This window comes from Clupea harengus, chromosome 5 (genome assembly GCF_900700415.2).
Source record: "Clupea harengus chromosome 5, Ch_v2.0.2, whole genome shotgun sequence".
Lineage (NCBI taxonomy): Eukaryota > Metazoa > Chordata > Actinopteri > Clupeiformes > Clupeidae > Clupea > Clupea harengus.
In genome coordinates, this window is record NC_045156.1 from 27694508 (window position 1) to 27715663 (window position 21156).

Consider the following 21156-nt stretch of genomic DNA (forward strand, 5'->3'; position numbering starts at 1 on the left):
TTGTGTTTACAAGATTTATGCATTTCTTAGGAGTTAGCTTGCTAGTTTTAGACCAAAACACCTAACTGTATTAAAAGAAAGATATAGCCTAATTTACTTTATACATCTCTGATAGGCACATCTTATTTTCTCTTTTAGGGAAACATAAACATCAGAGGTAAGATCCTATGCGTTTAATTCTTTCAAATAACACGTTCATCGTTTTAAAGGAGCAGAAGCTGCAACTGATTTCCTGTGTATCTTACAAACAGTTCAAATGGTACTCTAGGCAGGACCATCCTTCAGACTGTTGACACTGTTGTAACTTACACCATGATCACCTCAACACCCCTGACTATAGCTCCAGGTAAAACAAGATTCTTTGATTTATTTTCATTTACAAAGAAGAGTTCTTCTTCTTCTTTAACAACTATGTGTCACTAAACCGAGGTCTGTATTACTCGGTACATCTGGGAGACATCCTGATTAGAAGTACACAGTGTATGTTTGCAGAAGTCAGGAGTAAGTGTGGAGAAGTATTTAATAAGATGCAAAAGATGATCAATCTTCCATTGATGCTCATTCTCATATCTTGTCTCTGCCACACACACACACACACAAAACCCTCTAAAATATGGAGATTTCCTCTTACAGTATGAAGAAGCTAGTACCATGAATATGTTCATGTCACACAAATATTACAAGGCATGAAAGTTATGTGACAATTACAGTTCTCACATTTGACTCTGTTTATTAAATCTTTCAGATGTTGACAAAAGGGAAGACATTTTCTCTGAACAGGATGATGTGAGTGCACTATGTGCAAAGTACTGTGCTATGGATGCATAGCAAAAATCCAAAGCTTTTCATTCGGATTAATTTACGGGGCCATCAGATATGTTTAGCTGTGTTTATGTTGTTATGCTTGTGTTTATGTTGCTACTGCTATTGTTAAGTATTGATATTATGGTTGTAGTGTACCCTGTTGTGTTATAATCCTTAGACAAAGTTGTTGGGTATGAGTACTTGGATGGATAATGAGATGTTTAGCTGCTGTGGGAAGTCCCCAAACAATAGCACACGTAATTGAATATCTACTAGAAATACTGTATGTACTATGTGTGCCAGTTAAAGGCCATAAACTACTTTTATTTTAGTTTATTAAACCTTATGTGAAATGTGTAGTCTTTCTTTATCTAACCCACTTGTGCTCTCTCCCAGGCAAACCAGTATCATACAGTTACATACATCTTGGTGCAGGACCACAGGAGCCCTGTTGTCACACAGCAGGATATGACCTACAACCTTATGCAGATGCACTGATACAGCTGCACATACTGTGTAACTGGATATTATCTAAATATAAACTGTTAACAATTAATTATTTTAAAAGCATTGGTTTCAGCATTGGTTAAGACACAGCATTTATTATGCTTTAAAAGGCTTGTCTTGTGCATGTCCCAAAATTACCCAGAATTACTGCCTGAGTACATCTGCCACTTAGTTGAATATTTTCATCAGATGTTGGCGTGTTGTTGCTGCGGTTTCCGGACGCGGTGGACAAGTATTGTGTTAAACTGAATTGTGGTTGCAGTAACACTGTTTAAACCTGCAACTGTGTTTTCGTTGAGAAATTGTTTGATTGTTGGCTAAGCAAAGCAAAACATCATCTGGGGTGGAGGCCCTATAACGCAATACAATTCCTAATAGGTTATGACCACTTCATCCTCATTTCTGAGCGTTTACTAGACTAAGAGTGTATAACTCTCATGTACCAAACTGTTGACTACGTCAGCAAGGTCCAGGGTAGTTTTATATAATTGATGAGGTGTTTTCAACCCATAAACCACGAATATGTATTCAAATGTGAGTTTTGTCTATATTAACATCGGCATGATGTGTTTCATCACAGTTCAGTCAAATAATTAAGTTTGCATCTTAGAAAAACAAAACAGCATCAGGTAATGTTGATCTCTGCCGGTGACTTCCGCTTTGAGCGCTACAAGAGCTCCAGGGCCATAACTGGTCTGTGAGTACGGACATCGTTTTGAGGATGGTGCTTCCTCTGTCCCCTAGGTGTAGAAAAAAAACACTGAGCAGGATGAGGAAGTAGGTTCATTTTGGTGTTATTACACCTTAAAGTGCTTGGTGGAGATACGTTTGCTTATTACTGTGTGTTAATTTGAAAGATATGCTCTTCCTTTCTGTATCTGAGGTCTTATGACTGCAATATGTATTTTGGTGCATACACAAACTCCTTGTCCTAGCGAGGAACAGGAGAAACATATTAGCAGGACAATGGGGACCTCATTTGGGCAGACATAAGCCACAATGTAACATCAATGTAGCATCTTTTACTGGAATTATGGGACTGTATGTGTGACATAAATTGAGTTTGTAATAAGAAGAGGCCTTGCCCCACACAGCTTTGGATTTGTTCCTTGATCCTTGTGGTGTTTGTAACTTTCCCCGGTGCCGTGAATAAAGCTGCATTCTCACACCTATGTTGCCTGACAGTTTCTTACCACAAGGAGACCTGTAAGGAGGCTGAGATGCCACACATCTCAGCTGGGCTGTGTCCGACTCCCTAATGACTGTAGGAGTAACCCTGATGCGGGGCTGTGGAGCTCCTAGGATACAAATGTCAAATGATGACTGAACAAATGCACAGGAAAAAATATAAAATTAGTTAAATCAATAATGGAAAAGTGAAAACGAGGTGCTTTCACCACAAAACAAACAAACATTTGTCTTTTTTTATGAAAAGCCATTTATGAGTTACTCATTACAGTAATATCTTCTGAAGATAACTAGGATCTTTCACTTTGCCAAGTTACAGCCTAAACACAAACCATGACACTGTACACAGTATGTTTCAGGCACTGACAGATTATAATACTCACATCATTTTCTATTCCTCTAAGGTCATAATTAACATACCTGAGAAAAAGGTAGATGGACCTAGAGAACTAAGGGTGAGGGTGCACTATGGATTACTGATGGAAAGCAAGTAGCTCACACTATAACGCGTTGGAGTGGTCAGCTGAGAAACCACCACTGACTAAGACACTTCCAGCCACGGCTACACAGTGCTGGCCGAGTTACTTTTAAAACGGTAGTGGATATTAAAACAATGCAATTAAGAGAGTAGACAGCCAGACCACAGTATAACATATCATGCTGCCCTCCAACCAAGAGCCTCTTTGAGCCATCTAGTGGTTGAAGAGAGTACAACAATAATGGTGCGATTCAATAGCCATTCTGCCTCTGTAGTCTATCACAAACTCCAGATTCATTTTAGCCTGTGAAGTCCAAGGTAACAGTTATCCAGTATGATAGAAATGTAGTAAGTGAATAAAACGCATTGAGTAAGTCATGTGTTGTCACCCAACCTACAAACTGAATTGGGGCCCAGTAAACAGAGGTAACTTAAGTCAATTCTTTACTGCTTTGAACCAAACTAATTCAAAGTAAAGATATGTGCTCCCAGCAGGACCCAAGCTCCTGACCTAAGCATTCCTAACATCATGCTGTGCCAGCTGAGATCCGAAGAGAAGACGCAAACATCTGCACAAACACTCACAGACCAAGAGTGAAGGATTTTTAAACATTGTGTTTATTCTTTTAGTTTTTAAAAAATAAAAAATTAAAACTAAAAAGGACTATTTTTTTTCCCCCATTGTCGCTAAAAAGAAACAGTACGGAAGCACTGAGAGTCTTTGAGCCTTCCGAGGCTCTTCAAGTATGTTGGTGAAGTTCATGTAAGTAGGACTTCATCTCCGCATGACGCAGGTCAGTGATGTGGGGCCGTGACCCCTGGGCCTGGGCAGGGGGTGGGAGAGTGGCTTGGATGGGTGTTTGGGGGGGTGGGGGGGGGGGTAGATGGGGTTCAGATCTTCTCATACAGAGAATATGCTGGGTTCATTGTCCCAGTCTGAAGTCTTATGAGAACCAGACCACCCAAACATCTGAGAGTCCTGATCCAGCATCCAGGGGCATCTGCTCTCAAAGCCACAGCAGCAGTCTCACCGGCCTTCACAACTCCAACATCTTCACTCAAAGGAAAGGGAAGAAAACAGGCTTGGAGATTTGAACCAAATGAAATGGAGGAGATGAGCGCAAGGCAGAGCAGAGCATCGAAGAACAGATTGCAAGCGAAGGAGAGCAGAGGTTCCGTAAGGACCAGAACAGAAGTAGGGGTTGTGGTGTGAGGAAGGGGTAGTGGCTGAATTGAGATCGGCTGACTGAGAGAACTCCAACAGCTCAAACACATTTCATGGTGGCAAATGTTTTAAATTTAAAAAATGTAAATAAAAATAAGAAAGCAAAACAGATCCCAATTATTTGCATAAACTGATAAAAAAAAAACAGCAGTTAAAATAACAATTAATAAGCATCTCTTCAATTCACTTAAAAAAAACAACATTAAGATTTATCCAGTGGGCTTCAAAACAAAAAAACAAATAAAAACCCTTCAAAATGTAAACAAATTCACTCTCAAAAGGAGAAAAGGAAGGGTGGAGCCAGGAGAGCTCTCTCTCTCTCTCTCTCTCTCTCTCTCTCTCTCTCACTCTCTCACACGCTCTCTCTCTCTCTCTCTCTCTCACACTCTCTCTCTCTCTGTGCCCTCTGTTTGTCTGCCTCGCCCACTTCAGCAGTGCATCTATGAAAGGTCAGAGGTCAGGCAGTGTGCAAGTTCTACTTCTTACTCCTTCTCTTTCTCCTCCTCCTTCATTTCACCTGTGATCCCTCTGTTCCACCTTCCTCCTAGCCCCTTCCTCCCTTCCTGGCATCCCTTCAGCTCCTCACACAAGAGTCAACTCTCTCTCTCTCTCGATCCCCTCCCACCCTTTCATAAATCTGGGTGAAGGTGACCGTCCGTGGCAGAGGCAAGGTCCGGGGCGGGGCGGGTCACCCGGGGTGCAGCATGAAGCGGTCCAGGTACTGTGAGACGACCTCCCAGTGTCTCCAGAGGAAGGCCAGCATCAGGACCAGCAGCAGCGTGGAGAGGGTGCGGCTGCGCGTCTTCATCAGCGGCACCACGCAGTTGGCCACCGTCGACACGAACACCAGCAGCACGGCCATGAGCGCCAGCAGCACGTTGATGAGTTTGCCCAGCAGGGTGCGCGCCGTGGCGTTCTCCAGGCCCTCCAGCTGCACCACCTGCTGCTGCTGCTGCTGCAGCTCCATTTTGGAGATGCGTGTCTGGCATGCCTCCAGCGCCTCCTGCAGTACGGGAGGAGGAGAGCAATGGTCAGCTTCGATTTGGGTTTAATGTTATTCGCAAAGGTCTTTTATAATATTTGTAATTTCTCAAAATCGGCACTAAATGTGAAGACATCAGGGAACAGGCTAGCCATAGGAAATCTAACACACAACAAACTTTTTGTCCATTAGAGTTTATCATCATCATAATATTCTGGTGTCTGTGGAAACAACAGGAAGCCTGATTTTAAATGGATGCTGAGAATCACCTCCACCTGCAGCAAACCTTGCACTTTAAACTGACAGATAATACAGTCTGGCTCATCCTGATGACAGAAACTCACTCACTAGACTAGAGGTAGTTCACACAAGCAAAGGACACATAGACCTAGCAGCTACATGACCAAAGAGCTGAATTAGCACACTCCAATAGAGCAGACAGTAATCTAACCAATCAGACAGAAGGCACAATGGACACTTGTATCTTGCATTTCACCTAAACTGGAATTTTATGAAGATACGTATTCGTTATCAGATGGACACCTTAGCTTCATTACAACCACCACGCAAGCCAACTAAAGGGGTAAATCTCCCAAAACAGACATAAGCACCACTAGAAGTTGTTCTAGTCATGCAGAATGTGTCAATCCTGACCTGGATGTCTCTGGCCCTCTCATAGGACTGATACGCGATTTTTTCCTCCATGCTGGCCAGCTCCTGCTTCAGGTTAATGATCTCATTCTGATGGAGCTCAGTTAAGTCATTTAGCTGCTCCTCCAGACGTTCACACCTGCGCACGCGTACGGGCGCGCGTGCACACACACACACACGGACACACACACGGACACACGGACACACACACACACACAGACAGACGGACACACACACACACACGGACACACACACGGACACACGGACACACACACAGACACACACACGGACACACACGGACACACACGGACACACACGGACACACACACACAGACGGACACACACACAGAGATAACACTGTATCAGTTTTTTACACTTTCAAGTTTTCCACTGTTTCCATACAATATCACTTCCATAATGATTTTATTTAACATTTCATGACAAAAAAATGCAAATAACAAGCAATAGCATAACTATAGCCCCAGGCAGCAATCCCTGACTAAATCTCTCTCCACCGTGAAAGTGCAAATCGATTGCTAATGGTAAACATCTTTTCTCCTCCAAAGCCAGACATACCAGTTCTGAATCAATGCACTTTCATGGGAGTTATCCTGAAACATTCAGCCTTTGCATTATCCTGTGTCATGAGATGAAACCCCGAGGGGATGCGTGGACGCGTGCAGCGCAGCGCGGGGGCTTACCGGTAGCGCTCCTCCTGCAGGGCCTGCATGATGAGCGTGTAGTCCTTCTGGTAGTGCGCCTTCAGGTTGTCGAAGGACTCCTCCAGCCGGGCCTGGCCGTCCCTCAGCTCCTGCACCTCCTGGTAGAGCGCCTCGAGGCCCAAACTCTGGCCCTGCTCCAGCGTGTTGCCACGGGAACTAGGCGGGCCGCCGGGGGCCCCCGTGATGCTGTTGGCCCCGGCCGAGCCCGAGGTGGCGCTGGAGCAGTCGTCCTCGCTGCCGTACTTGGGGCTGGACTGCATGTGGCCGCTGGTGCCACCACCGCTGAGGGCTCGGGCACCGGTGCCTGGCATGCCGCCGCCGCCGCCGCCATCCTCACCCTGCGTCTCGTCCAGGGAGTCCTTGAGACCAGCGATGTTGTCGGCGCTGCCAAACTTGTTGCGGATGAGCGAGGCGATCTCCCGCGGTTTGGACACGACGGCGCCTGCCGCCGAGTGCGTGGCGTGGGAGAAGCTCGAGAGGCCACCTGTCATCTGGAAGACGTGCGGACCGTTAGAATGTTACATCCAGATGTAGCCAACAACAGTTTCATGCAGGGCCACTAACCAATACAATGTCATTGCCAAAATAGGGTAGGGATCTTTAACGAAGCATGCACCACTAAGCCCCTGACGCCAAACCCAATCAAGATCACCAACCTCTACAACCCCATCTTCGGCTCAGCCTATAGCTACCACACACACCCTGCACACCGAGATGGAGCGCAACCACCACCATCATCATCATCATCACCATCACTACCCCCCTTCACATCAACACCTACTACAGGTAAGGTATGCAATACTGATGGAGCTGCCGGACCTTGGCGCCCACATCCTTGAGGCCCTGGTGCATGTCCCTCAGAACGTCCTTGGGCTGCCGCGGGATGCCGTTGTGTTCCACCTCGCGCAGCTTGCGGTGGTAGTGCTCCAGCTTGCGCTGCAGCTGCTGGATGGTCTGCGCCGACTTCTGGTTCTTCTTCTCGAACACCTGCTTGATGCGGGCGCTCTGCTGCTTGTCGGCGTTGTTGGCCAGCTTCAGGTACTCGGCCACGTTGTCGTCGCGCGCCGTCTGCTCGATCTTGATCTGCTCCGTCAGCTTGAGGATCTTCTGCTGCAGCTGCGCGATGGCCAGCTTGGTGCGCTGCGGGTCGGGCGTGCTGTCCACGGCGTCCAGCCCGTACGCGCCGTACGCGCCGTCCGAGCCGCAGGACAGCGCGTTGGGAGACACAGCCGGCCCAGACACATCCAGACGGTCCACCTGTTAGTGGAGGGGGGGGGATGAGAAGACAGTGGGAGTCAAATACATGGGGAGTAGAGCAGCGGTAAAGAGGGGAAACAGAAAATGCATAAAGAAGAATAAAGGAGAGGAGAGGGAGAGAGGGAGAGAGGGAGAGAGAGAGAGAGGGAGAGAGGGAGAGAGGGAGAGCTTAACAGACCTACTCACAGGTGCCAACTTGCGACAGTAGTGCTCACTAACATAATAAAACAGGTGAATTCTAGTTCAATACTCTACAGCTATGTTCTCACTCAAGCTGTCTCTCTCTCTCTCTGTGTCTCCCTCTCTACCTCCCTCTTTCTCTCTCACACACCACACACACACACACACACACACACACACACACGTAAGCACGCACAGCCTTTAAAACCTCAGCGGGACGACAAGGGTTCACCAGCGCTGTGGGCTTCATGTCCGTGTCCATGTCGTGTCGTGTCGGGGCCATCAGCAGCAGCAGCAGCGGCAGCGGCGTCAGTGGAGTCAGTGAGAGTGTGAGTGAAGAGAGAGGAGGTGAGCTGAGCTGAGCTGGCCCAGTGGCCTTGAGACCCTCCTACCTGGCCAGACCTCTGGACTATGAGTGCATCTCCTCCAGAGATAAGTGAGGCAGCCACAGCCTCTGATAAAACGCCTGGCTCATTTACAAGCACATGCGTCATTTACATAAGGTCAATAAAGTTGGATTGCAAAACTAAATTAACTCTCTTTTACTAACTAAATGATCTTTGAATTGCCTTCTGTAAGGTTACTGCAGTCCAATGAACTGAATATCTCAAAGCTAGTTCCACCCAGGCTCCCTGCACGCACACACGCACTCCATCCAGCCAAGCAGCAGTCCAGATACCCCCAGCATGACCTTGAGAGACCAAAGATAAGATGGCCACACTGATATATTCCTATGACACCACAGGGCAAAAGACATTCACCTCCAATCTCTGCCAACTCTCTCCCCAGGTACTAGCCAACACGGGAAAGAAACAAATCAGGAGATCAAACCTGGATTCACTGTAGAATCCTGCTGCTGTTTGGACTAGTTCGTGACACTACACGGTGCATATAAGGGGGACAAAAACCAGCCCAGGCCGCCCGATCAACAGCCAAAGGAGCAGAGAGGACGGCTTGACTACGGGGGGTGACAAATGGCTGAGCGCATTCTCTATGGCAGCGAGCGGCAGGAGAGCAGCAAGCAGTAATTACACTTGTGCGCACCAGAGGACCGCCAGCAGGGGGCCAGTGAGTGTGTGTGTGTGTGTGTGTGTGTGTGTGTGTGTGTGTGTGTGTGTGTGTGTGTGTGAGTGTGAGTGTGAGTGTGTGAGTGTGAGTGTGTGAGTGTGTGTGTTCATCTGACAGCTCAAACCTCTCAGAATTTCTCTCCCCGAATCCTGGGCCGCACCCAACCAGACAAACACATCCTGCTCAGGTCTCGCTGTGACAACAATGACGCTCACTAATCCTGACTCCTCCCGTAACATGGGAGTCTCGCTCCAGTGGTCAGCAGTTAAAAACACTCTGATTAAAGGTCTCTGAGCTTATTCAAACTTAAAGAAGCAGTCAGCAATTTATTTTTGGATTACTGCTGCAAAAACTGCTAAACTGGAAAATAAAAACATTATTATATGACACTGGGACTCTTGGACTCTTGACTCAAAATGATTAACTATATAATGTATTAACTAAATCAGGAAAGTTCCAAAGAGTCTCCCAATGATTGTAATAGCCCAGCACAGACAGGAGAGGGTGGACTCCCTCAGGAGGCCACAGGAGAGTGATGCCACTAACTTTAGCCTCTGTGAAGTGACCTAGTGTGTTATTATGGATGTGCGATCCATCTCCAGAGGAACATTTCGGAGTGGCCATGCTGGAGTCTGCTGCTCTCTCCACTAGAGTATTAAGTGCTTACACAGGAATAAGCACTTAGTATTCTTACAGCTGAGTGCCTGTCTTCGCACTCTGTGTCAGACCTCTATAGCTGGTCAGAGAGCCATTAGAGACGGCCAGGGAGGCAACTGGCCTCAAAGTGCACGGTCTGGCTGCTGTTATCAGCCCCGTGACAGCCTGTGCCATCCCACTGCTTGGCTGCCTCTTATCAGTGCGAACAGGCAGAGGACTGTCAAAGCACCAGAGCAGCTTCCGACAGAGGAAGAGAACAACCAACAGCTAATGTGAATATCATTGCGACGTCAAAAAAAAAAAAAAGTTCACCATTTCCTTAAATAACAAAAAAAATACATAAATAAAAACTTGCCACACGACTCTCAGGTATTACTCTGACACGCTGCGACAGGCTTTTAGGAGAAATCCCCCATAAACAGCATTTGTTTTGGTACCCTTTGCATGGAAGAGCAAGCATGCAGGTACCATCAGCCCTCACGCATGCCGGAGGCACAGACATCAGTCAAACTTCACACCAGCTTTATCCTGCACGGGGTCATCGGCCTGGAGTGCACTTGAAGACTAAGAAAGGGCTAAATTTAGAAGGGCTTAGAGAACATGGTGACCTGCCACCAGCGCTCGCCGACCTTCCCACACTGTCAACGCCGGCTCTGTTTCTACCAGGGGCCTATCGGTGGCAATCACAGCTACTAGGAAAAGGGCAGCGTGGGCCCTCCTTTCAGTGACACCTGGAGACGCGCCGTATGAAAATAGATCTTTTTGCCAAGTGTCTGTCTAACCGTCTGCTGGAGTGCGAGCAAGTGTGTGTGTGAGAGAGAGTGTGTGCATGTGTGTGTGTGTGTGTGTGTGTGTTGTGTGCCGATTTCTTTCAAACAGGTCATCGGACATGGTTCTAGTTACCTCGCCCTGTTAACTCAATCAAAGCCTGATGGTTACATCAGATAGCACCTGTTCCATCAATCAAGCACAGGCTTACATACATACAAGTCATCATAACCACACACACACACACACACACACACACACACACACACACACACACACACACACACACACACACACACACACACACACACACAGATACTATGGGCTAGACCCTATACACACACAGGCTTAGCGTTCCCCACACAAGGCTGTGTGTAGCTTGAGAGAGAGGGGGCCATGAGGTGTCAGTGTGGCCCCCGGTGTGCTGACTCACCCGGTCGGACTCTTCGGTGGAGTGGTACCCGGAGCTGATGAGCATGTCGGCCAGGGCGGGGCTGCTGGGCGTGTCGGTGGTGGAGGAGGAGCGCGGCCGGCCCGCCTGCTGCAGCAGCAGCACCTCCTGGGTGGAGCGCCGGTGGATCTGCGGGCTGCCCTTCTGGGGGGGCTCCGCGGCGCTGGCGTTGCTCCCCCCAGCCTTGCTGCGCCGGCTCTGCAGGCTGGTGCCTCTCTTCATGATGGGTGGGGCGCCTCGGATCTGCTGCAGCACGCGGCTCAGAGCTGCGGGGGGGGCGGGAGCAGGAGGGGGGGCGTCAGTGTCGGAGGAGGCCGCGCCGCCCGAGTGAGCGGAGGACAGGGGAGCCGCCGGAGCCCCGGACCCGACCACCCCGTCGCCCGCCTCGGCCCCAGCCTCGGCCAACTCGCCGGGCGGGGCCAAGGCGAAGGAGGCGGAGTCGTGCGGCGACACGGACGAGCGGCGGCGCTGCGGCTGGAAGAGCTGCTTGAGGCCGTGGCCCAGCGCGCCCATGTTCTCCCGGGCGTTGTGGGTGATTTTGGACAGGCCATGCTCTGGCTCTGACGCCCTCCGGCCGAGCGCCTCCAGGTCCGGGGCGCCGCGGCCCCCCGCCTCCAGCTCCTCCTGGCTCAGCTCGCTACTGGCCTGATCCATCAAGGGGCGCCAGTCTTGCACGTGGGGTTTCAGCCTCGGCACTGGGAGGGGTTGGGATGTGGAGGAGGAGGGGTGGTGTCTACCTACACCCCCCACCTCCACGGCCCCTCGGATTGGCCGGCTGAAAACTGGGAGGCGGGGCAGGGGTTCTCAGTTGGGCCCTGTGAGCGTGCATGCATCTGCGGATTGGCTGAAAGTCATGCTCATCTACCACAGAAGGAAAACAAAATGGATTATGACATGCGGCTGTAAGCGATGGGACAAAAGCAGCAGCAATAGCAGTAGCAGCAGCAATAGCAGTAGCAGCAGCAATAGCAGTAGCAGCAGCAATAGCAGTAGCAGCAGCAATAGCAGTAGCAGCAGCAATAGCAGTAGCAGCAGCAATAGCAGTAGCAGCAGCAGGATGAGTTAACAGAACACTTAAAGGCAGCATTAGGGGTTGGCTGACAGACATGAAGGACTGGGTTCGTCTGGACTTGAGCTTTTAACAGGAAAGACACAGGAACTATAAAGGATCCTGTTATTCAGAGGCACTTAAAAGGAACAGGCCTTTAACCTTATCGATTACAAGTCCTTTATTAATCCATGGGTACAAGAACATTAAGGGCAAACTGCTTAGGACCTTTTGAACAATTTGTCTAATGTCCAAAAAAGCATTGCAGGATTTTTTTTGTCTTCATCCACGAGGTATTCATCTGCAGCTTCTTGGCACACGGGGACTAACACAACATCTACTTCATCTGTATGTGATATAACTGGCAGTCAAGAGTAGTAATATTGCCTGACTTTTACTGGCACACACAAAAGATCTGCTTTCCAACCCATCAGGTCCACAGGAGCCAACCCATCATGACATACTAGGCTATATCACAAGTACATACAACAGTCTACCTACAGCCAGTGAGGATGATAAAGCATGATACAAATATGCAATAATCTCTGAAATGCTCTGGTGTCTATGCAGTGGTTTAGCCCTTCTCTGCAAGATTGCACAATCTAAACCACCGTCAGAAGGTTGTGATCAAAACTTCATTATTATAATCGCCATCCTAATCTGGAAATAAACATTTCAGAGATTATTTGTGCAATAAACTATTGTTTGAAAAGCATGGATGTGGATGTCAGTGGATGTGAATGATGGTTCAAAAAAAGCTAAACAAAGGCGAGGGCAAGCATCTAATGGGCTTTTGTGCTTGTGAAAACTCATGATCAAAGGTTACATTCACTGTCGTTTGCGGGCCAAAGTCTCTGGGCGCCCCCAGAAGGGAAATGTTCCTATTCTGGTCAGTCATGGAAACAGCCAGCTTTGTGACTTTTCATTCAACCAGACGCATGTCAACTGGGTGCAGATTTAATTCGTCATCAATAAAAAATGATTTCTTATCATCACAGTTCATTAGTTGTCATTGTGAAAACCACAGTAACAAACAGGTGGAAGTCACCACTCCAAACACAATGTTTCTTCTTTTTAACATTTCAAAAAAAAAGAAAAAAGAAAACATACAAACACCACAGATGAAGAACAATGTGAGAAAAAGAGGGAAAGCAGACAAAGAGTGCGTCCTACCATCAGTCCAGCCGCTCCTCTTCTGACTCAAGGCTCAGGGTCAGCTGCAGTGGACAAGACAAGAGACGGTCACACATAGGCACCATCCATCCCCAGCAGTGACACACACACACACCAGGGCTGTCAAAATGGCTAAAAAATGACGTTCGAATATTCGCTTTAAAAAAACACATATATTCGAACATATTCGAATTTCTGGTTGCGCATTAGGCACGTCAATAACAGGACAAATTAATACAACGAGACATAACTACTTGTATAGGTAATTTATTTAAGTTTAAACATATTTAACAACATATTACCTACACAAAAATACGTAAATTAACTAATGGCCAAGACCGCAGAGCTTGCACACACTCGCACTCTTTCTTTCTCCCTCTCTCTGCCTCTCCCGCAACGCCTCGCTCTCTGCGCATAGCGGTTTAATTGAACGACAACAAGGGATACGGTACCTCGGTTCCAGTGCTTCACAGAACTCCCTGAAGCCTATCCCATCCACCACACTGGTCGGCTTCATGTCCTTGCATATGAACGAAATCAATTTTTGCGTGCAGGCCTCCTGTCGTGCCGCAGGCAACGAACTTGTGACGGACGGCGCAAAATATGTATCCAAACGTGGCTGTTTCGCTGAAGTTCCACATATTATGCCGTATTCACTTGGATGCACATTTTGGAGATGTAGCCTCACGTTGCTAGTTGTTGAATGGTAAGCTAACGCTAGCTTACATAGCTTACACACTACTTTATCTGTAGGCTCAACAAGTTTACAATCAACTGCCCAAAATCCGAAATATTTCCAGACATCACTCTTTAGATTTTTGGGGGTTACAATCACTTTCTCTGCTGCGGTCAAGCAGGGTTCTGCACTTTCTGCCATCTACCACCAAGTCAACTGTCAGCAGTGAGGCAACTTGTTGAGCCTACAGCTAAAGTAGTGTGTAAGCTAGAGTTAGGTTACCATTCAACAACTAGCAACTTGAGGCTACATCTCCAAAATGTGGAGATGTAGCCTCAAGTTGCTAGTTGTTGACTGGTAAGCTAACTTTAGCTTACATAGCTTATACACTACTTTAGCTGTAGGCTCAACAAGTTTACCATCAACTGACCAAAATCCGAAATATTTCCAGACATCACTCTTTAGATGTTTGGGGGTTACAATCACTTTCTGCATCTCGCAAGTCAACTGTCAGCAGTGACTCTGTGCCAGACAGTGAGACTCCTGTGACCTGTCCCTGATCTCAGGCGCGCGCCCACCCGCAAAGCAGACAGTGCTGCCGCTGTTTTTTTTGTTTTTTTTTTACATTCGAATATTAATTTTCACATTCGAAATTCTATTTTTAACAACTATTCGAATATATATTCGAATTTAGAATATTCGTTGACAGCCCTAACACACACACACACACACACACACACACACACACACACACACACACACACACACACACACACACACACACACACACACACACACACACACACACCAACACACACACTAGTGTTCTTTCAGGTCCAGAGGCAGTCCATGCCCTCTACTGGTTCTCTCTGACGGCTGCACACAAGCTCACGCCCAGACGAACATACTAACATATAAAATGCTTTCGACTTTCTAGCACAAGTAGCTCGGTAAACCTGCTCCCATTGCAGGAAAAAGAAACCTACTGAAATGTAGCGAAAACTGTATCATTTGGGCCATGTTGCAGGTCTTTTGTCTGAAAACAAAAAAAAATCACTAAAAGCAGAAACACACCAAGTCAATCTGATGGTATACCCCAGTAGCTTTTACTTGGCCCGGGTTGCAAACCAAACAGAAAGCCATTTAAGCAGACCTATATCACACAAGAAATGACTGGAGTCCTCAGTCAATAGTCCACAGACTAGGGAATTACAGTCCGCCTATATATTTGACTGGAGAAAAATGATAGGGCCAGTTTATAGGATTGATGAACTGTAGGTCAATTGATCAACCCCAAGCCAAGGCTGCAAGTGGAATGGAGCTCTCCCATCCTGGCTCATGGGCCAGCTAATGATAGTTGCTGAGCAATACCATAAAGACCTTCGAGCTAAGGTTTTGTGTAACACAGCTTTCCTGTCTTCCATTTACCCTCGTGTGTGTGCTTTGTATTTTTATTTTTTTTATTATTTTATTTTCACAGTTAAACTAGACTATATATTTGAATTAACATTCATTTCTGGTGACTCCTGGTTGGGAACTGTAACCCTAACATTTGCCACAAAGACGCTTGACACACCATGGAGTAAAATTCACTGCACTTTCACTGGCACAGGTTGGTTAACACTAGGTATTGTAGATAAATTATAAATGCAAGGTTATTTAAGGTGTTAAACGTAATGATGTAACAATAGCTCAGTCTTTGTTTAAGTTAGCTGCCTGGCTAGTTAACGTTAGCTTCATTCATATCTTGTTACCCTAGCGTAGTCAATGCCATAGTTGGTTTGGTTCGTTTGCCTTCCAAAGCGTACCTGTGCATGTTGACTGACAAATCTTAAAGCACTGGCTCAGAGTCAAGAGAAAGCTAAATATATCCACACTATTTATTAATTTACCATAAGGTTTTATCATTTGAATGTGTACTCTCAGGGAATAAAACTACTGGAGACCAAGTGATATAATGAGACTAATTTATTTCACGCTTTGGCCAATCCAAGTGGAATTAGATTACCGGCTAGTGCTTTTGGTTATGAAAGAAAACTATAGGCCTATAACAAAAACAAAGTATTTGCCTTAGATTGACCCAATCCAGAGATACTACCTGGTCTCAAACACATAGATTGACTGGTTTAGCTTGTGCACTGAGACACAACAGCAGAAAACCCAGTGTACTTTGGAGCACATGCTTATAGACCCTCTTCAAAGATGCATCATAGATGGGAACATTTTTAAAGTAGGTTTTAAATTAATGAGATTTCAATTGCATATGTAATTGAATTGTAATATTACTGTACTATCCATAGAAATGTACTTTGATAGCCTGAACAGTGTTGGTCATTAGTCTTTTGTGAACACTTTTTTTTTTTTTCACTGATGTTTTTCTGCTTTTAAGTTTGTAAAAGAATGATCATTTCCTGGAGTGTAAGATCTGTACATTCTCTGTTTCCCATAGAAGGTGTTTGGAAATGGATTTAGGCACACTCCCTCTTTAATGGACCAAGATATATGCTACTTAACCTCCCCCAAATGACGCATTCATGACACCTTCCACAGTAACACGGTCTGCCAACACTAACAGCACCCACTGTGAGACCTGGGGTCAGGTCTAAGGACAACACCTCTCTCAACAATGCATGGTGGATATGGACGAATTGGACAAGGAGGATTGGTAGATGAAGAGGGATATAAACGTACAAATAAACAGGCAGATTAGCAAAGGCCAGCTACAAAGTTGCATTTTAAAGTTCTCTCCTGCTGTGTGATGTAGTTATATCAGACAACGGCATCGTGGCGAGGCGTCTGTGTCCTGCATGCATTATTAAGCAGACAAGTCCGCCACTGACTGCTGGACTCAGTGCAGCTATTGTGTGTCACAATCAACATGCTGGCAGCTCATAGTGTCCAAAACACAAACATGCACAGACACACAACTACTGGCAGTAATAGAGGCCACCAATGTGAGGAAAGGAGATAGGGTCGTGTCATTTAACTACCGCTACACCTCCAGCTTCACTCTGTAAGAGAGAATGAACACGAACAGCACTCTTCGTTTGACCAAAGAGGGATCAACTACATAGCTATTACTATAAACGATATTAGAGAGCACATGTGACAAACGTTTTCATGGTAATAGCCATCATCCAATAAAAAAAGCGGTGAAGGTTATCTGTAGATAAATCCAAAGATATGGTTCCATTAAAAAACAGGCAAATCAGAACAACCTCTACACACTGCCTACCAAAGCCCTCAAGGGCAGTGCATTTTCTCTGGCTGAAATGGGTCAGCCAACACTCGCCTATCACATACACACTATCTCTCACACTCACTCACTCACTCTCCAGTCTCTCCAACACACATCTTCCCAAGGTCAGCCTGTGTGTGTGTGTGTGTGTGTGTGTGTGTGTGTGTGTGTGTGTGTGTGTGTGTGTGTGTGTGTGTGTGTGTGTGTGTGTGTGCTTATGTGTGTGAGAGAGGGGAAGTGTGTTCACACTGTGCAGCCTTCCAAAAATGAGATGGGATATTTGGTGAACAAAGAACTACAATTGATTAATAACAAATTTCATTCACATATAAGGAATGACACAAATTAGAAGCTGCATTAACCAAAAACTCCCCAACCCTTAAAAAAAAAAAAACTCAGACAAGTCTCTCTGACCACTGCACCCATAAGGACACTTGTAGTTCTACCAGGGTAGCAGTCACCTGTCAGAGGTAGTGGGAATCATACCTTCTGGCCCGGTCATCAGTGTGCTGGCTCTTGTCTTCTACATAGAAGAGGTCAGCTTCAACGTCCAAAAACGACCTCTCCTGCTCATGAACCCCCCTAGTCCTTAAAAAGTGTCAAGGTAGTTTCTTCCGACAGTCAGCTCTTCCCGGGAAGGTTTATGAATATAGCATGCTGGACCGGAGAGATGGGAGAGTGTCATATAGTTGCCATAGAACAGTACGTTAACGGGTGCACTAGTCGCAGACAAATAGCCTAACCAATACCACACTTGTGTTATCATCTAACTATCGTTAATAACTTCATAACATAACGCCATAATGACATCATTACTAACATCCAACTAAAGTTGGTGAGCTACTTGTACATGTACGCAAGTACGTGATCTGTGAAAGTTAAGTAAGTTAGTTAACCTGCTAGGTGGTAACGTTGGCTAAAAGGTTAGTTAAAAAACTTCAGCAGATTTACACGGGATTACAATTTAAACAAAACAACCGTACACATCTCATTGACAACATATTTTTTTCTGTAATACATGGGGTATCAGTCCAGCTGCATAATACAAAATATCAAACATTACTACAATAACCCATGATACCACGGACCAAATCTGTTTACTTGCTAATGTAAGTTAGCCTTAAAGCTTAGTAACCGTAAACCAGTCGGTGGCTCGCCTCTGCTGCCCATACACATTAGTGAAGTAAAGGTAAGGACAGAATGAAACGTTAAGACGGTTAGCTAAATCAATACCCTGATCTAGTGAAATTCCTAGGTCTGCCCATAATGTTTAAATGTATTGACCGCGTAGCTAACAACCCAGCTAGCAAGCTAGCTTGACGGCCGCAAGATAGCCTGGGATTGAGCCGTTTACGCCCAAAACCATCTCTAAAAGTTGGCCATCGACAATGTTCAGTAACCTAAATCGTCAACTTAGCCGGCATTGTTACTGCACATTGCAAACTCCCAATTTGATGTTAATATTACAATATTAATATGTGTACTCATGAAACAGTGTTAATAATAACGTTACAAGATTATGTCACTCGCATCCGGCTGTCAAACGAGAAAAGCTCCAGCATCACAGAGGGGAGATATGGTGGGGCACTACACATTGGTCAGATAGCAAGCTAGCTAGCTAGCTAGCTGGGTAGGAAACCTAAGCAAAGTCTATGGTCCTAAGCAGGGTATGCTAATGAGGACAGCTAGGTAGCAAGCTAACGTTAAATGTAATCATCGAAGTCTCGTTCTACTCAGCAAGCTCTCTAGCTAGCGTCAACAAATTCAGAATCAGAATCATGATATATTCACCAGTAATATCAAACATTAAAGGTGATGTACCCATAGAGAATGAGGATTCTTATACATTTGTCACGATTGCATGATGGCTGGTACAGGTTGTCGCCCTGCCCGGTCTGGGTAGCAAACGACTAATGCTACCAACTAGCCAGCTAACGTTAGTGGGTGAGAGCAGGTTGAGTTGGAGAGCAATCTTAACATTTGTACAGACTGAGAACCGATACTATTCTCTTAAGACGGAAAACGTTTACGACAATAAACTGGTTGCTAATTCATAACTATATTGTCGTTTAGTAATGACACTGAGTGCATTATTTAAAGATTTGAACGTTAACTTACATGGACGCTTACAGGATTGTGCTGATGACCGTTCATTTCTCCGATGGAACACTCCCACGATGACGTCAAAGAGCGTGGGCAAAGTGAGACGCTCCGCGATGACGACATGAGTTCCTCTGACTTCTTTGTACGATCATAAATCATCTCTACTTCAAAAATCAAAACGTACCGGTTGTTAATATGATGTTTGCAAAATGTGTTTTAAACTGTAATATGTGACGCAAATGTTTTCAGAATTTCCACTCACTATATTTTCTACTACTGCTTTTGTTCTAGTCCCCATTCCTCTGCTGAATGAAAAGTATAAATTCTGGCCAAACAGGTTGGGCAATTCCAATAAAAAAAAATTTTTTTTAAAAACATTTCTAATGCCATATACCACCAGCATAAGATGGTAACCAGCATTAGCACAATATGTTAGTGCAACAAGTTTATGGATGGAAGTTCTTCACTTGGCGTAATTGCAATTTTATATCTAAATATATCAATATGGGTAGTTAGCTACGCGGTCAATACATTTAAACATTATGGGCGGACCTAGGAATTTCACTAGATCAGGGTATTGATGCAAAAGAGCCCTGTGCTCAGTCAATCCTCCCTGAATAAATAATGATGATGATGATGATCTATACCAGAATCTTGTCGTGTTTATTGGAGGTTCCCAGCAACAGCCGTAAGAAAATCGGGGACGCAGCCTTTGTCAATTCCGCCCCAAAGCTATGGAACATACTGCCTATAGATATCAGGGAAGTCAGCTCGCTAAACATTCTTTACAAAAACTAAAGACGTATCTCTTCACCTTAGCCTTTAACTAGTTAGGCTACAACTTCGCGCTGTATATATTTATAGATAAATATTTTGTATTTATTTTTTATTTAATATGTTTTACTTTGATCTTCATTGTGATATAACGTGGTATTAAGGGGTTGAATAAACTATTGCTCTGCAGAGTTTTATTTTCTATCTTTATGTTATGCATGTATGTGTTATGCATTTTATGTATTATATTTGTTATCTTAAATCTTTATGCACTCTATCCCTGTTTTTATGTTCATTTAATTTTTTTATGCACTCTATATGTATATATGTCTATGGGCAAAACAGCCTGGTGATCCTACGAATGTTTTGCCCGCCGCACTTTGCCAAGGCGTTTTTGAAGCGTCTGCCGTTTTAAAAACGCTTTTGGTGGGGTGCGAATGGACGCGATGAACGGGAGATTTCTATTTTTTCTATGGCAATGCTTTCCTTTATAGACAATAGATTTTGATTGACGTCGGGGTATCAATTGCAGCGGGACAATACAAATAAAAAAAACTTCAGTTTAGTTTAGTTAGGGCTGTTAGTATTGTTCATCTGGCGTTCAGCTTACTTATAAGCAGTTGTATAAACTTTACTCACGTCTCCAGTCATGGATGTGAAAAGATGAATTGTTGTTCTTGCTTGACGTCTTCCCATGTGTTGATTGTCACTTCTCTTCGGTGAAATATCCAATTTAAATATAGAGCATGCGCAGCAGGTAGAACGCCACCCTCAATGGTATGACAAATTAAAAATAGTTGGGTCCAACTCAAACCAATCAATTAAATTCAAATGTATATGGATTTAAGTACAATAGACAAGAATATATAATGTACATATTGCAAACACAATCTATTTGTGTAATGTGAACTAAATAGACTTTTGTAATTTGAACAACCTCCTCAGATTATTTTTTTGAGTGTATGAAATCGGTCTCGAATGCAACATGTCTGAGCTGCTCACCAATGAGATCAGAGGCAAAAAGTATATTTTAACACAAATTTAATTTGGGGATTTATGTGGAGAAAAAAAACGATTGATAGGATTGCGCGCAGTGTGTGTAGTCACGATTCGTTTACGTCATGGCTATGCGTTTAAGCGCTCCATTGTGACAAATTCAACTAAAATCTCCGCGGGTCGGAGCTAGTAGTGGGCATAAGACCAAAG

The 21156-nt window shown here is 45.2% G+C and overlaps 1 protein-coding gene across 6 annotated transcripts; it reads right to left on the reverse strand.

Moving 5' to 3' along the window:
• Positions 1 to 4836: 4836 nt before the first annotated feature.
• On the reverse strand, positions 4837 to 19547 carry LOC105905174 (transmembrane and coiled-coil domains protein 1-like). 6 transcript variants are annotated; one of them, XM_031568390.2, is made up of 8 exons: positions 19192 to 19547; positions 17560 to 17730; positions 13160 to 13203; positions 10921 to 11799; positions 7377 to 7814; positions 6537 to 7048; positions 5839 to 5974; positions 4837 to 5205 (listed from the first exon to the last, which is right to left on the reverse strand). In XM_031568390.2, the coding sequence occupies exons 4-8, from the start codon at positions 11590 to 11592 to the stop codon at positions 4891 to 4893; spliced, it is 2073 nt and encodes a 690-aa protein (XP_031424250.1). In that variant the 5' UTR covers positions 11593 to 11799; positions 13160 to 13203; positions 17560 to 17730; positions 19192 to 19547; the 3' UTR covers positions 4837 to 4890. The 6 variants fall into 6 exon arrangements, with proteins under 6 accessions (XP_031424250.1, XP_031424253.1, XP_031424251.1 ...); XM_031568393.2 differs by lacking the exon at positions 19192 to 19547 and adding an exon at positions 18920 to 19176; XM_031568391.2 differs by lacking the exon at positions 19192 to 19547 and adding an exon at positions 18865 to 19176.
• Between the last annotated feature and the right edge of the window lie 1609 nt (positions 19548 to 21156).